The sequence below is a fragment of the Lagopus leucura genome, unplaced genomic scaffold (genome assembly GCF_019238085.1).
Source record: "Lagopus leucura isolate 7727_CA_CO unplaced genomic scaffold, USGS_WTPT01 Super-Scaffold_100002, whole genome shotgun sequence".
NCBI classification, from domain to species: Eukaryota; Metazoa; Chordata; class Aves; order Galliformes; family Phasianidae; genus Lagopus; species Lagopus leucura.
This window is the reverse complement of record NW_024962263.1, coordinates 53,759,888-53,776,677: the sequence shown is the minus strand read 5'-3', so window position 1 is coordinate 53,776,677 and position 16,790 is coordinate 53,759,888. Positions and strand designations below refer to the sequence as shown.

Here is a 16,790-nt window from a genome sequence, read left to right as displayed (position 1 = left end):
GTGCAGCAATCCTTGCACACATCACTCACTTTGGGTAACACTTATCAATTCAAGGGCTACACAAGGCAATCTCTAACACTTTCAGTATTGAGTGCCTCATTAGAACACCAGACCAAAAAATTAGATATTGGAACTCAGAGGAAGCAGATTAACTTGAGTGTTATATGCTCTGCATCTAAAACAATTCAAGAATGATACATTTAAGAAATCTGTAGAAATAGCTACCTTAAAAACGCAACAAGGAATTATAAATTTAAATATTTCTCCCTTTGAAGACAGATGCCTTATTTTGGAGCATACAAGAGAATAGAGCTAAAATCCCAAGTTTTCCTTTTCTGTTCCTTGCTTCTTAAAGGAAGTGCACTGACTTATGGGAAGCATTTAGTGAGACGCCGATCCTGTGTCATTCTCACCTTTTGCCATGAATTCTGTTATTATATAAATAGGTTCTTCTTTGGTCACTACAGCATAAAGCCTAACTAACTTATCATGCTGAAGCGTCTTCATGAGGTTGGCTTCCTCCAGAAAGGCTTGCACAGACATCGTTCCAGGCTTCAGAGTCTTCACAGCCACTTTCGTACTATTATGATAGTAACCTGAAAAGAGGAAACCTGTTCAGTCACCCTGTTTAGCACAGCACCCTTACCTGTAGGAACACACAATGCGGGTGAGGTTAGATTCCATTAACAGCTACGAACCCAAGAGCTTGTGATCAGGTGTAGCACAAGTATTTACATTAAAATCGCATTTCGTTTTGCCATCTCATTTAGTAAAAACTAATCAATTTCCTACATTGTTTTGAATGACTTATCTCAAAAAAAAAACACCTAAAGAAAGAAAGATATCTTACTTTGTGCCACTTGCATTTATAAGTAGCCCATGAGAAAATATCAAAACAGTCAAGAGGTGTTTTAATGAATGTTCACATAAATTGTCTCAAACTCTAACAGAGGCAATGGAGTGCTTACAGGATCATGGAATGTCTTTAAATACCATGATTGGACCCATTTTGTGCCTGCTTGTCTCATGCCTTTAATCTTTTCTTAAATCCTCAGTACTCAAAACGGAACATTTCAGTAAAGTGCAATCAAAAGAGCATTTGTATGACCAACAAAGATATGCTGGCAGGACTGCAGCCCTGTAGAGTTTGCAGCAAGACTCAGAACATGGTAATTCCTTTCCAGCAAAGCACATGCCAAGAGCAGAAATGACTGCGACTGCTTCATTCTCTGTTTAACCTTCTGATGTAATGTTCTACTAATATGCGATGTAAGCAATTGTAAATAAGAAAGTAGTGAATTATTTTCTGAGCCAAATATTTATTGAATGTTAAAATAGCATTTAAAAATCAACAGAATAGGAAAAATTTATCCTAAAGTTTGTCTTGTAAAGCCTTTTACTGTGGGAAAGAAAAGTAAAGAAGAAAAAAACACCAGAGAGGCAGAGGGGGGTATAAATACAACTTCTTCCTAATGTTCCATATTTACAGAACGCTTCAGTAATATCAAACCACAGCCTTTTGCCCCCTACTATACACATTTCAACATTGCAAAAATGCATCTCGGAAGAGGCAAAGCTTCCATGACTTCCATGAATCTGGACTGTATTACCACAATGGATGTACCTCTACATTTGAGCCCACCGGTTCTTTACACTACATTTCTTTACACTCTTTGTTGCTTAAGCAAAGCAAGGAATTAACTCCAAGATCCTAAGTCATTGTTCTAACCAATACATATTTTATCACCTTAGGAAAAGAGAGATCACTGCCTGACAAAAGCAACTGTATCTGTGACAAAACATTTACCTGCACGATTTTTAAATGCATTTTTTCCAAGCGTAGTAAGATTAAAGCATAATACAAGCATGCCTCCATATGATCTAATAATTAGAAATGACAACGACAGGTCAAATTCTGCCACTGAAGCTCAGATATATAATTTCCACCCACCAAAAAAGAAGTTAAATCGCTTTCTGCTTACAAAGTATAAAGCATCTTTATTCAGCTCATAATGTTCTATTCCATATCCTGAGTGAGAGCATTAGTTCCACTCTACTTTTGTGGAATAATCTTCTAAACATACTAATTAATACCATTACTTCTGAAGTGATCTACGCTCTTGACATTAACTACATAAAAGCATAAAAGTATTTCACATTCACTAAAGAAGTCCACCAGATGATGTTGGTGCCTACAGAAGGTCTACATTACTAACGACAAAAGCCTCACCCAACCCTGATGTTTTCTGCAGGAAAACAGTCTGCCCTGCTCCTATGGGGGTAACAGAAATCAAAGTAGGACAAGGGCATTAGAGACATTTGGTCCTGATCTGTCTCTCATTCATTTCTTTCATCAGGTATCGGGGGACACACACACACAAATTCCAAAATGATAGGTAAGAAATTATGTTCTTACTAAGACATCCAACATGAAATTCAGATTCTTTGCCAAGTAATATTCAGATCCTGTGTGTGCTGTAAAAATACACTTGTGATGCTGATGAGATGAACCCACCAGTTTTCCCAGTTCATTTTATATGCCTTTGTGTTAATAACACAATTTCTGCAGTATGGTTTACTCTGATTACTGATATCTCAAAATTTTTATTACTTATATTCTAACTTGGGGTTTAAAAAATGAAGGTTTTGCAACTGAGATGCAAGCAAAATGTGCCTCATTAATAAAATACACTATAATTGCTCCATTTGTGTTGTTAACTTTTCTCTTACCCCTACTTGAGAATTCTATGCATGGATTATTAATGCCACAGAGCATTATGGTTCACATCATATCAGTGCACACTAGGAACAAAAATACATAAAGCATAGACTCTACTCTTACAGTACTACTCTAGTTTGTCACTGCACTAAGGGAGCTGCCCGAATGCATTAACCTCCACAGCTGAAAAGCTTTCCATACCATGACAGGACCAAGTCTCTCAGCAGTTTAGGCTTTTTTAAAACACTGTATGTGATGCAAGCAATAACACACAAGTCCTGGACAGCCAGGTTGTCTCCAGATTCTTGCATGGGCTTAATCAGACCAAGGTGTGATATGAATCTATAACAGACAGTAATAAAGCATTTCTGACCACATGTCCAGGACCAAAGATGAACAGATCATCTTGTGAACAAGATACAGCATTCTCCTTCTTCTGCCTTCACAGTGTTACACCGTGAACAACCTGAGCTACAGAAATATGATACTGTTAGAAGGCAGATAATGTCTCAGACCATCACAGCTGCAAGAGGTACAATTTATCCAGGATGCTGACTGAGGAACAGCAGCTTCTTCACATCCTATTGCAGTTTGGCTCATCACTCCTTCCTCACCTATAGGCACACAATCATAGTATCGTTTAGGCTGAAAAGGACTTGAAGGGCCACCCAGTTCCAACCCCCTGCCATGGGCAGTGACACCTCCCACTAGACAAAATCGCTCAAATCCCCATCCAACCTGGCCTTGAACACTTCCAGTTCCATTCACAACTTCTCTGGGCAATCTCTTCCATGGTCTCTTCGAGTAAAGAATTTCTTATCTCTAACCTCAGACTACCCTCTTTTACTTTAAAGCTTGACCTATCACTACAGGCCCTGGTAAAAAGCCTTTCTCCACCTTTCTTATAAGAACCTATTAAATATTTTAAGGCCAAAATAAGGTCCCCCTGAAGCCTTCTCCCAGGCTAAACAACCTCAACTCTCACAGTCTGTCTTCATAGGACAGTCATTTTCCAGTCCTGCTCTAACAGTTCCACGTCTCTCTTGTGCTGGGGACCCCAGAGTGATATGCAGGACTTGAGATGGGGTCTCACAAGAGCAGAGCAGAGGGGGAAAATCACATCCCTCACTCTGCTGGTCACGTTTCTTTTGACACAGGCCTGGACACGATTGGCTTTCTGGGCTACAAGTGCTTGTTGCTGGCTTGCATCCTACTTTTCATCTATTAATATCTCCAAGTCCTCTGCAGGTCTGCTCTCAGCCTCCCAGGCTGTACCGATACCAGTCATTACTCTGACTCAGCTGCAGGACCTTGCATTTGACCTTGCTGGACTTCATGAGATTCATATAGGCCCACCTCTCAAGCCTGCAAAGGCCACACTGAATGGTACCTGCCTTCTAGAATATCAACTGCACCACTCAGTTTGGCACAAATTTGCTGAGAGTGCACCCAATTCTGCTCTATTCTTCATAACAACATTAAACAGTGTAGTTTGAAAGGGACACTGGGCCCAACCCACTCTGCAGCAAGGACCCCAGAGCAGGGGGCCAGGCCCACATCCAGGTGATGGCTGAATGTCCCCGAGGAGGAGACCTGCACAGCACTGAAATGCTCCTGGTGTTCTGAGGCAACCTCCTCTGTTCCAGTTTGTGCCCACCGCCTCCCATTCTGGCACTGAGCACTACTGAAAGGAGCCTGGGTCTCTCTTTTTTGCACCCTCCCTTCCGGTATTTACGGACATTGATAAGATTGTCTCCAACACTCCTCCAGGCTGAATAGTCTCAGTTCTCTGAGCCTTTCCTCGTGGAAGTCATATTCCAGTCCTTTCATCAACTTTGTGGCCCTTTGTTGGAATCTCACCAGTAGTTCCGTGTCTCTCTTGTACTGAGAAACCTAGAACTAGATACAGTTCCTCTGAACTGGATGCTCTTCCCCCTGAAAACAAAATTCTAGGTAACCTTGAGCAAGTTGAAATGTCTTTAGTAATTAAGATATGGAGTAGTATTTCTCATTCTGTGGCCTAAGAATCATTTTGCTTCAGATGAAGTATATAACTGGGAGATTTCTCCATACTTCTACGTAATGCCAAATGCCTCTATATTGGTCATCATCACATTTGCTTGTTGGCATCCTACACAGATCACATAGTCTTTTTTCATCTCAAACTTTACCCATACTCCTGATTTGAAAGGGTCTGCACCAAGCTAATCAGCTGCTCTTGCTTCAGAAAGGAAACACAGAAGAGGAAACACAATGAATCATTTCACAGTACATTAATTTTTCTCACAGCGCAGCAATTCAGATACAAGGGTTAGACCCAACTGAGATGTCAAAATAAGGACACAAACAAGAGGAAGCATCTTGAAACAGAAACACCCTTACAAAGTTTAATGCCTTTGTGTGTGTATGCAGAAATAGTCACTTCCCATAATGATTTTCATTTTCAACAGGGTGATAATGTTCGGCCATGAAGTTTTCTACAGTACTTCAGTGCCAGTCCATTATTTCTTGCCCTGATTTATTAGGCAGAGAAAAATGGTTCAATGGCAAACACTTGTCTCAGCTAGCACAAAAATTGTCATTCAAGCCAGAGGCTTTGTTAAGCCTTTTCTTGTGAAGGCAGACAAAAGGCTGAATCTGGTTATTTAACATCACAGAGATGCGTTGCTGGCATTTTTACATGGTTTATATGGGAAGATTACACCTACAATTGAATTACACCTTTCTGATTGACTGTAAACACGTGTGGAATTTGCCACTCAAATAGAACCACTCCGTGCTTTACTTTTACCTAAGGAAGGTATCGTTTATCTTGATTAAGTCCAGTAAGATAGTAATCACTAACCAGTGTGTAAGTAAAGAATAGCACACAGAACATGTAATATGAAACCAAAAGAATACTCAGATGCCTGAATAGGCAGCATTTCAAAAGAAGAGAATTGAATCACGATCAGACTGTGATTAGACAATGATTGTAATTCTTTGTTAAAGGAAGTCATTGAAGCTGAGAAAATGTTTTTAAGCAACCAAGGCTAATTATGATTATAACTAACACTATAAATTTGTTAACTGACTACTACAATCTTGTGATGCTTTCATTACTGGAGACCTGCATGATAGTCTCCATATCAATCTCTCACCTTCCAGCCATGTAAGTCACCTACCTTCCTCAGCAACAAGCTCAGACAATAATCTTGGATTAAACAACCCATTTTTTCATGCAGTATGATAGCCCCATACACTATATTTCACTCTTTTCTTTACCAATGGATGATAAAAACTACACATAATTCACTAAAAGACAATTACTTTATATTTCAGATTTTCCACCACAACCTGATTCGACTTAAAGTTTTGAGATGCCAACCAATTTTGAGAACTGGGAGTCAAATCTTAGTAAAACCTTCTATTTTCCCCATAAAGCACACCACCAACAACAAAACCGGTTGTATTAGACCTTATATTACAGTGCTTGCTCCGAAGAATTAGTCTGTGTCAGATACCTTACCCTTCACAAATCCTCTTTCCTATTATTCTTCCTCATGGCAAGTATATTCTGAGTATATTAAATCAGGCCTTCATATCTACTGTTATTCAGATTAATTCTTAAACGCTACTACTTTCAGCTGATGTACTCTTTTCAAAGAAATAAGCTTACCCATCCAGACTTCTCCAAACTGACCAGCTCCGAGCTTCTTCACTAATTTAATTGATTCTCGTGGAATTTCCCATGCATCTTTATCCCACGGTTTTTGAGGCTTTGGACTAATACAAGCTTTTTCCAGTTTTCTGCATAAGCCATCTGATTGTTCTGTTTTCCAAAAGAAACACAAACTGTAAAATCCATTACACTTTAATGTCTTGCATTCTTTTAGACAAATTTAAGCGTGCATTAACCAGTTCAAAGCCGATTCAAAGTAGTTCAGTTCCTTGATAAAAGCATAATCTTTTCACACTTAATAGAGAGGTGTCACATGCATCTGGTTGCCATCATTGGTTTTTTTCATTTGCTTGTTTTTTATTAATTACAATTTGTAACAAATAAATTTAAGGTTTGATTGATAACAGTACATAGATGAAGATGCACATTTGTGTTGAGCTTGAAACCTGTATTCGGAATTTGTCATCAGGTATTCTTATCGTATGTTTCAGATGTGCACACACATAGGAATGCAAGCAGAAATAGGTCACAACTATTTTTTTCTCCAGCCACATATCAGCTATAACTTCAACACAAATGTAAAATAATTATCAGGCTTACAAGCTGTGCAGAAAAATTGCCTTAGCACACATATCTAACAACTTAGAGAAACATCATGGCCAAGAACTCAGCATGGCTTTGAAAAATTGATGTGATTTACATCTTTCTTCTTCTCTGTCTTCTCAAAGGCAAGACAAAAATACGTATATGTTTTTGAGTTACTGAACAAGAGGTTGTGCAAAATAAAAAGTCACTTTTGTAGCTGAAGTATAGGTGGAAACTTGATCCTATCCCTCTTCCTGTTTGTAATAAAAGTAGGTGCAATATACTCTCAAAGACAGAATTTATTTAGAATGCAGCCAGTCTTGTCTATTGTCTCACATCATCATCACTATGATGAGATGTTTTATAAAGCTGTTCTGTATTTTACAATTGCATGCAACTGAGCATGTATTAGGCCTTGTTGTAAAGCAGCCTTAGTAAGGTTCCAATCATTTTTACTTTATCTTTAATAACATGCATGTCTGAGTTACTTAGAAATAAGAGATGAAAAGTTTTGAAACAAAACAAGTAATTATTTATTTTCCTACACAGGAAATAACGGCTGTGTTCTATTCCGTAATCCACTGACACATTTAACTTACTTTGATAATGCTTGATCATATCATTGATGCTGGGAAAAGTTATTCTTGGAGAGATGTAAAATCCTCCATTGTCTAGACTCCTAATTTTGTAGTGCTTAATGACATCACCATGTTGGGGATCATAGTCTCTTATGGACAGAGAATAGCTGCCTGAGAATAAAGAAAGAATGATTATTAACAGATAGCAAGTCTGGGCTGCTCACACACACAGTTATCAACAAAAATATTTAATTTATTTTATTTTTACTTCTCTTCTTCCTCAAAAAAGCCTATTGCAAGTAACATAAGGAATTCAGTCAATAGCTAGCTCTGAACTGGTCACCTTACAGTCAGACTTTCTCTTTCATTCTTATTCAATAAAGAGTTCCATAATCCAGTCATCCATAACTAATGTACACTTCTGCATAAAGTCACACTGATTTGAGTAGAAACATCTGGGAAAGCAACTCTAGGGTTGTCAAACCAGTGAAATAGAAACTAAAATTCAAAGATCAGCATGTTAAAAAAGGAACAGGCTAGATGTCTTGGCCAGCTAGAAAAGGGATTGTTTGGAAATGGCCTGAGGCATGCAAGAAGGCATGAAGGCCTTTCAGTATTTGGGATTCTAACCTCAGTTAGGAATTAAGATGGGGCAGCATATTATCGATCCTAAACCACAGAATTCTTAATTTCTTTCACTTACACAAATCTCATTATCCATTTTCAAAGGAGAAGAAACCACCTTGGTTCCTTCTCTTTCTCTCCACATGCACATCCAGTGACAGGAGACAGAAGGAAATATTTAGTGGGTACTTTGCCTTACTTCTACAAGCCTCTGTTGAATTTAGATCACTGTCTTCGTTAGAGAGCACAGAGACAGTGATGTGGGCTAGTTACAGAAAACTTTCTAAGCAACAATCATAGAATCATTTAAGTTGGATCATCAAGTCCAACCACTAACCTAACCTACTGAGTCCCATCACTAAACCACGTCCCTTAATGCCATGTTCACATGCCTCTTAAATGCTTCCAGAAATGGTGTCTCCACCACTTCCCTAAGCAACCACTTCCAATATTTGGCCATCTGCAATGTTAGGGCCAAAAAAACCTACTGCTATGGAGAGGACAGACACATGATCCACTGAAGGGATTAGCATGTTTTCCACCTGGAGGATCCAATGTATCCAATTGGAGCATCCAGTTAGGTCACTGTTAGAGTTGAGATGTTGGAGCAGAACCATCTTATGCTCTTCTATACATCTCAGTTGAAACACCTGGAGAACTTACTAAACATTTAGTACAAAGAGCTGTATCTGTATATCAGAAATCTTTACCAAACTGTTTCTTTGTTTGTGTTTTAGATGATGCTACAACACAGAAGTGTAGACTCCTTTTATGCGTTAACTATACTTTAAAACTTGCAGTGATGGATATAGATACAAAAATGGAAGACAATAAAATACAGCTTCTACTATTTACAACTAAAACTGTCCTTTAACAAAGGAATCATGAGTGCTATGAAGGAAAAAGATATTTTCATTCATTGCTGCTTCTTGTCAGTGTAATAATCCACAGGTACACACATCCCCCTCTGCCTCAACTTAAGAATTTGTAGCTTTCATCTCTTTCCCTGATAGCTTTCTCATACTTTTTACTCCTAAGTAGCTGCAGTCATTTCAAAACTGACAGACTGGTATAATTCCATAGCACTTGATGCAAACTTTTTTTTTGAAGACAGCTTGCATATTTTAACTGTAATATCAATTTCAAAATCACCCATCCAAAAGTCTACCTTTTAATGTTTCACTTTCTCTGATAAGGAATGCTCCAGGGCCATTTCCAGGAGCCAGGAGTTGCCTTTCAGCATCTTTTCGAGTTATGTCTTTGAAGAACCACCTGAAAAATATTTCAGAGGGTTAGAACTTTTTCCCCCACCCACCAAAGATACAACACAAGGTTGAAAATGAAGCCTGGCAGTAGTTGGAAGAACTTACTCTTCTGTTTCCAAGGTGTTTACTTTTGCTACGTAATTGCTGGGAATGAAACCTTCTTTCTTTGTTGTAAGAGATTTAGCTTTCCACCAGTCTCCCAGCCTGAAAAACAGACACAACAGTAGTACACGCAGGAAAGGAAAGTCATAAATGGTTGTTCAGTTTCTGTTGTGCCAAGGAGAGAAAAAATGCCTTTTCTCTGCATTCAGGCTCCACTTAGAAGCCATTGGTGCCATCAGAGCAAAGCTTGGTTATCATTACAGCTGCCAAGCTCTGCCCACATTCATATTTTCACAGATAAGGGATCTTTCTTAACATTTGTAAATTTGTGTTACAAGCGGCACATAAAAAATTATAAAAGAATTTTAGAAGTCCAAAAAAAAAAAAAAAAAAAGAAATTACAATACAATTTGAACTATCATACTCACTCTTCAATAACTTTCAATTTTTCTCCTTTTTTGAAGGACAAGTCATCTTCATGAAGGCCATCATAAGGATACAGAGCTACTACAATGAGTCCATGCTCTTCTGGTTCTACAAATACAGAAAGGCAAAGGATTATTCTGATTATTTCACAATCTGATGAGGACATAACACATAGGCAGCAAGATTCATTTGGAAAACTTACCTTCATTGGCAAATATCTGTCCTGGCAGAAGGTGTGCATCTGTATTTGCCTATAATGAAATATGCCTTTAATTAAGCAGTTTTATATCTCTGAGCCAACACTACATTACAGTTACATATTATTCACTTGCTTTGTTATTATCTTATATGTCTTATGAAGCATTTTGCAATCATTTTTGACCTCTCATCAAAAGCAAATTACAACAAAGAAAATACAGTAAAACCCAACTAGATTTTGAACTGAGCAGCTCAGACCCCAGGAAGCTGTTCAACAAGGGAAAGTTCACGTTTTGCAACTTCTGCTGAACAGGCTTTACATGGGATAACTGGATGGCTAGTATCACATTGCTGGTGTAAGGAACTGTCATGCTAAAGAACTACAAGCACAGCTAAAAAAAAACCTAATTAAAAACAATGCAAACAGTAATTGTGATTTGTGTACACTGATACAGAGCATAATACTGTGTCAGCTGGTGACAAACAGTAGGAGGGTGCAATCAACATCCATAGAGAATGCAGTCCCTGAGTAAGGACAGTTAAGAAATACTCCTTCTTCAGAAGAAGAGGGAGTGGGGAAAAGAGGTATGAGTAAATCTGCAAAGTAGCAAGCCTATTTACTAACCAGTGAGATTTCCTTTCCCAGCACCCCTTCTTTTTTGCTAGACAGCACACAAGGAACTTCCCTTAGCTTGTTCCTCTTTCACCACAGTACTGCCGGCTTCAGAACTGCACTCATTCTGCTCCTCTTCTGCTCCCTTACATACACACCTTATGTAAGGTCAAATATTGGCCTTCAGTGAATAAAAGGAAAGTTGACTACAACTGGTAAAGACTCTAACCTCAACCGTTTTAAACAGAAGTAATCACCATCTGGATCCCTTAGCTATTAATATCCAACACCGATGTCTCTAAAATTACCTAGCATTCTTCTACAGACATACCTACATTTAGGTCAAAAGTCTCCCAAGGAGAGACTAGGGAGTCACCCAGTGTTTCATGCAGAAAACAATGTAAATTACAACACATAAAACAATGTAATTCATCAATCATTAACTTCTTTTTTTTTTAGTACATATCCTTTAAGTGGGAACTGCACAACACTAAAAGCCAAATTGCAGACTAATGATCAATTTGAATTTCTTCATGCTTGTGTTTTGGACTGAAATTTAAGCTATGCCAGTCATGCTTTGATCTTGCTAGTGGAATTCTCCCCTGAGACTATCTACTTACTGGCCTTTGCTGTTTATTGGACGTTGGATCCCTCACATAAATAGTTCGTTCAGTTTTACGTACTGATTGATTCTTCAAATCTAGCCCATCTCCATGCAGATTCTCTTTCCTTTTTGACTTTATACATCCCATATTTCCTGTTGGAATAAAAAAGGTATTAAACAAAACATTATGCCATAAACCAAGCAGTTTCCCACAGAGTCATCTGGTTTATGTAGCAAACATTTACTTCCTTTTTATATACAGTAGTTCACTGGAAGAACAACTTAATGTTCGGAACACATACTATAAGATTTTTTCTGATGCAAAGGAAAAAAACCAATGATTTATTGTCTCAATCCACAAATGAAGTAAATATTTCAAAATATTCATTTCCCATTCCAACCATTTCCAACATTTCTGATTTATCATCTTTTCTCCTCAACCACCCCCTCTCCAACTTTCTGATTCTTCTGTGACCTTCAAAACAAATAGAAGTGCAAATATAATTACTGTAGTGAAAACCCGTTTCGGTGTTTTAGAGAAGGCTGCTCTTAAGCTGTTAGAAATACTGCAGAGGCTCTAGTGTAGCAGATCTTCAGGAAACAATGAAATAATCCACTCTGAATGATGAGAACTGCAGCTGCAGTTAGCCATGCCTGTATGTCCCCACTTTATTTTGCATCTGCCAATCTAGCAGGGAGCTCGGCTGGATTCAAATCCCTGTCTCACGCCAGGCTGATGATCTGTGCAGTCCCAGCTCCAGGGCAGATATGCTGCTACAGTGACCTTCAGCAATCTCCTTGTCCAGATAAGCCTGTTACAACAGTTTAAAACAGACAGTAGGTGTATCAGTGATGACAAACCACCACACAAGTATTTCTTCTCCAACACAAATGAGAAGGATAATCCTTCCCACAGAATGCGCATCCATGCTCAGTCAGATGAAATACAGCTGCTAGCATCTGCATGGCTGGAACCTGACTGCTAATCCCACGATGTAATTACAGAGCACTTCAGCAAACACATATACAATGTTATCTCTATATTCCTCCCTCGGAGGATAGCAATTTTACTTACTCTTGAAAGAATCTACTAGGAAGGCTTTTCAAACCTCTTCTTCCTTCCTCTCTCCCTCCTTTCAGGTCAGTGCTCTAATGCTAGGTTCACGGTCATATTTTCTCTTGCAGGCATATATTCTCACTCCCCCTGCCCTAATTAATCTTTAAAGCCAGTTCTTTGAAGAACAGTGTAAAACAAAATAAGAGCTCAGCACAGATGGAGGGCTGAAGTAAGCCAGCTGTGAACAAAACACAGCTGGAGAAGCTAGATCATAGCGCCCTACACTACATCTTTCACCTCCATCTCTCTGAAGAAGAGGTTCTCCATCTTGTGCACCAACATTTCCATGCCCCATTCCTGCACAAAGAGACTCGGAGGCAGCCAGGATCTTCCCTTAGAGGCATACATCCATAATGCCTAATATTAGTTTGTGACAAAGTTCACTGGAAGATTTTCCAAACGTTCACTTCTGCGTGGATTATGTGCTTTGGGGAGGGAGGGGATAAAGAAGAGGATTCTTATTTTTAATAATTGTGAATGTATGAATGATTCTTGTTCTATTGTAAAATGGTCTACAGCGAATTTTTGTACACCCGTAAGCAAGTTGCTGTTTGCAAGCTCACCCTAGACTACTGGAAGCCCAGTGTTTAATTACTTGCTGTATCTGCAAGATCAGGTATTTAGCCACCTAAGCGCTAACCTTTTTGCTCTTGAGTATTTCTGCTTCTACAGAACAAACTGCTGAAGTTGAGGACATAAGATAATTTGATCCAAACTGCCTTTGTCTATTGCTGTAAGAAACCTGAAGATACCTTGGGAGACCGCAGTTCACGCAGCGCCAATGTAAAGTCACAGAAAAGCATTTTTACTAACGCGTTCTTTTTTTTGTTGTTGGATTTTTTTTTTGGCAGCTTAAAGCACATGAGCAGTGAGCCTGTTGTGAGGTCCTGTTGCAAGCTCAAGGTTAACATTTGTTCATAACAGTAACAATGGAACAGTAGTATCAATGTGCAGGTGCTATCTAATCCCACAGCAGTGTACTCAATGTCATGTAAAATTGCACAAATACAGTGTGTGAAACAGTGCGTGTGATGGCACCAAAAAGAAGATCCTGCACCTCATCACAAAGAACTGCTTTTTTCCCCTGAGAGATGAAAACTCCTAGTCCTCAGTGAACATAGCTACATCTACATTAGGAGGAAGTTTTTCATACAGGGGTTGGCGATGCACTGGAACAGGTTGCCCAAGGAGGCTGTGGATGATGCCCCATCCCTGGAGGCATTCAAGGCCAGGCTGGATGTGGCTCTGGGCAGCCTGGTCTGGTGGTTGGTGACCCTGCACACAGCAGGGGGTTTGAAACTAGGTGATCATCGTGGTCCTTTTCAACCCAGGCCATTCTATGATTCTATAAAATTGAAGTTGGGCTCCAATAACCAAATAGCCCCAAGCTGGTACTGAAGACAGTACGTGCTTCAATGGGGAGTTACCATCCCCTTCCCTCCAGTACCTTTTTTTTTTTTCCAAAAGCCTCTGCACACTGATTGAGTGTAGTGTGTGCACTGAAGGGCATATACTCAGTGCATTTCACCTGCACTGTCAGTTTTATAACCCACAGTATTATACTGAAATCTAAAGTTCCTTCCCAGGGTTTTGAGAGCGGTATCAACATAAACATTTGTAGAGCTAGTATAAATAGCAGGCACTGAAAGGAGAGCTTCAATCAAAGCACATTAAATAATGGATTTCGAAATATAAAATGCTATATAATTACGAGAGTTAATCACGAACTTTAAGTCCTAGCATATTACCCATTCAACAGAATAGATTTGAAATGCAAGAAGTGTATGCAGAGTGCATTTTTTTTGCAGTCTACACAGTACTCATAAAGAAATTCTGAAGGGAGAAAGTTAATCCATGCATAAATAAAATATTTTACTTAGTATCAAGTGTTTATTTGCATAGCTCTCTCTTCCTGTATCACAATGAATATCAAGGAAGTGTTTTGAGAAGATATAAAAGGAAAGCCAAAAAAAAACAACAACCAACAATGCAGGAGCACAGTATAATTACATACGACACCACATTATTGTTCTTCAGAGATAAAAATAATACAGACACCAGAGGAAATACTGTCAGTCCTCACTCAGGCTTTTTCCACCCAAAAGTTTTCCAGTACAGAAGGTATCACTATTCATCCACGCATTTTGCTGTCCACACAGATCCTCTTCACTACTGCTTTGATATCTATAGAGACATTTGCTTTAAATTTTCCTACTGAATCCCTTGTTATCTTCTGTTTCATCTTGCTACGGCAGCACGTGGGTCTTAATTTCAAAGCAAATTTCCGGAGTATCAGAAAGCAGCACAATACTTGAAGGTCAAAAGCTGCTCTATCCTAGAAGTGCTCTTGTGCTATCTGCCTTTTGCTGCTTCCAGCAGTCAGAGACTGTGACCACTGCCTGTCCATCTGCCACTGTTAGCAATTGAGGTTTAATTTCCCCCGCATTGCTTAAAAGCTGATCTTACTTTTCTCTTTGCTCACGGTTGCAACTATTGGCATCCTTGTGATTCACACGGTATTTACAGTGCAAATGGGAAACCCTTTCCTGAAAAATCACCCTGATACATCTGGGCCTTTCTGGAGTCATGCATTAATGTAAGTGATTCTCAAATCCTCACAGATTTTTCAATTCTCTACAGCAGTTTTATTTTAATTTTTACCTATGATAATAATTTTTAGAAAGCAACTAAAATAAACACTTTGTTGGCTTGTTTTTTCTTCTTCCAATAATAAAGTATTTTTTAAAGAACTTCAAATGTGATGGTGGGTATATGCACAATTCTATTTTAGCCAATAAATATTTGTTTATCCAAAGAACAGCAATCAAGAACGTAAACATCAATTTTGTGGGTAGCTTCAGCTTTTAACGCTTACATACATATGTGCTTAAACTGACACATAAAGTGAATTTGTATTCAATTATAAGTTTCATCAGCACTAAAATTTTCACCACCAACTCCATTATACATATATACAGAAGTGTGTCCTTGCAGTACAAATAAGATAGAGACGGTCCATTGAGAAGAAATAAATGAAGACCCTCAAATTATTCTGATCTTTAACACAGCTTTCTGTCTCCAGAATTCCAAGTAAAAGAACTGGAAGCAATTATTTTCACTACAAAAACAAAAACATTTTTAAAGCTAGGACTTTAAAATAGCTTGGAGAGCAGAGGGGTAAATTCCTTCGTCTTTTAAACACATCTTTCAAAAATGGAAAATTACATCCTTTCTTCCTTCTGTTTTTCCCTAGTTTAATTCTATTTTATCTTAGTGTAGCCATTAATGCCTGCCTTTTTTTTTTCTGCTATTTCACAAGTACCAAAGACAGAAGGTAAGACTGTGATGCTCTCATCACATCCACTGAATAATAAAGCTCGTGAGACTGCTCTGCATTATGTTCAAGGTCAAGGCCAAGGCAGAAGAGTCTTGAGGAAAGAAACAAACTCACTCACGGTCTGAAAAACAAATAAACTTGGATCTAAAACTACTCAGAGGAAGAACTGTGAGCCAGCCCCGTCCAAGGACACCAACACCTGCTTTCTCGATACCATCCCCTAACTTTATTCTTTACTTCCTTCAACTGCTTCAGTTTCTCATTCCAGAAAATACAGAAATAAATGCAATCTTCAAGTTTAAGGAATTAGACTTTATCTTAAACTTCATTGCTGACTTGTTATTGTAAGCCTCAGCTGCCTGGTAACTTTCATTACATTAGACTATTCAGAGCAGAGAAATCCTGGGTCAGCTTTTATCTTCGGGCCTGTTTCACTTCCTACATCTTGTTTTTGCAGCAGAGACCAGCTAGGGGAACTTCAGCAGTTTGTTCTTCCCTCGCCTTTCCGCTGAAATGGTTATGTACGTCTCAGTCGCTCCTCATCTCATGTGTTTTAATCTCTTTTTAATTCAGTACTTTTCTACTGGACCACATTACATCATCTGCGTGTCTCTCAAACTGAATCAGCCCCTTAGATGGCACAGAGACACGAATCATGACGTGAGCCCTGAATGTTATAAGAAAGAACAAGAATAGCTTCCATCTACCCAGTGTTTACTATGACAGATGTGCCTGGGACTCCACTTGTAACTGTATTGTAAGAAACTGTATTCCAGCTGGCAGCATTTCTAAAAACAAGAGAAAAAAAAAAAAAAAAAAAAAAAAAACAAAAAAAAAAAAAAAACAGGGAGTCCTTAAACTTCTATCTTCTCTTTCTGGGAAAGGGTGAGACAAAGCTAAAATAATATTTTGACATGCACATCTATAAAGAAGCAAAGACAGCAAACTGTTTAACCAACAG

General features: G+C 38.6%; 1 protein-coding gene across 4 annotated transcripts in view; it reads right to left on the bottom strand.

The window, feature by feature from the left end:
* LYN (LYN proto-oncogene, Src family tyrosine kinase) overlaps window positions 1-16,790 on the bottom strand; it is a 45,454-nt gene that overhangs the window by 14,672 nt on the left and 13,992 nt on the right. For 2 of the 4 annotated variants that reach the window (XM_042869832.1, XM_042869834.1), the window contains exons 2-9: window positions 11,392-11,528; window positions 10,163-10,211; window positions 9,963-10,068; window positions 9,538-9,636; window positions 9,336-9,439; window positions 7,565-7,714; window positions 6,378-6,530; window positions 414-596 (exon numbers count right to left, since the gene is read on the bottom strand). In XM_042869832.1, the coding sequence (XP_042725766.1) occupies window positions 414-596; window positions 6,378-6,530; window positions 7,565-7,714; window positions 9,336-9,439; window positions 9,538-9,636; window positions 9,963-10,068; window positions 10,163-10,211; window positions 11,392-11,523 (976 nt within the window). In that variant the 5' untranslated portion in view covers window positions 11,524-11,528. Of the gene's footprint in view, window positions 1-413; window positions 597-6,377; window positions 6,531-7,564; window positions 7,715-9,335; window positions 9,440-9,537; window positions 9,637-9,962; window positions 10,069-10,162; window positions 10,212-11,391; window positions 11,529-11,883; window positions 11,969-16,790 lie in introns of those variants that run through there. The other 2 variants (XM_042869833.1, XM_042869836.1) reach the window with 2 other exon arrangements.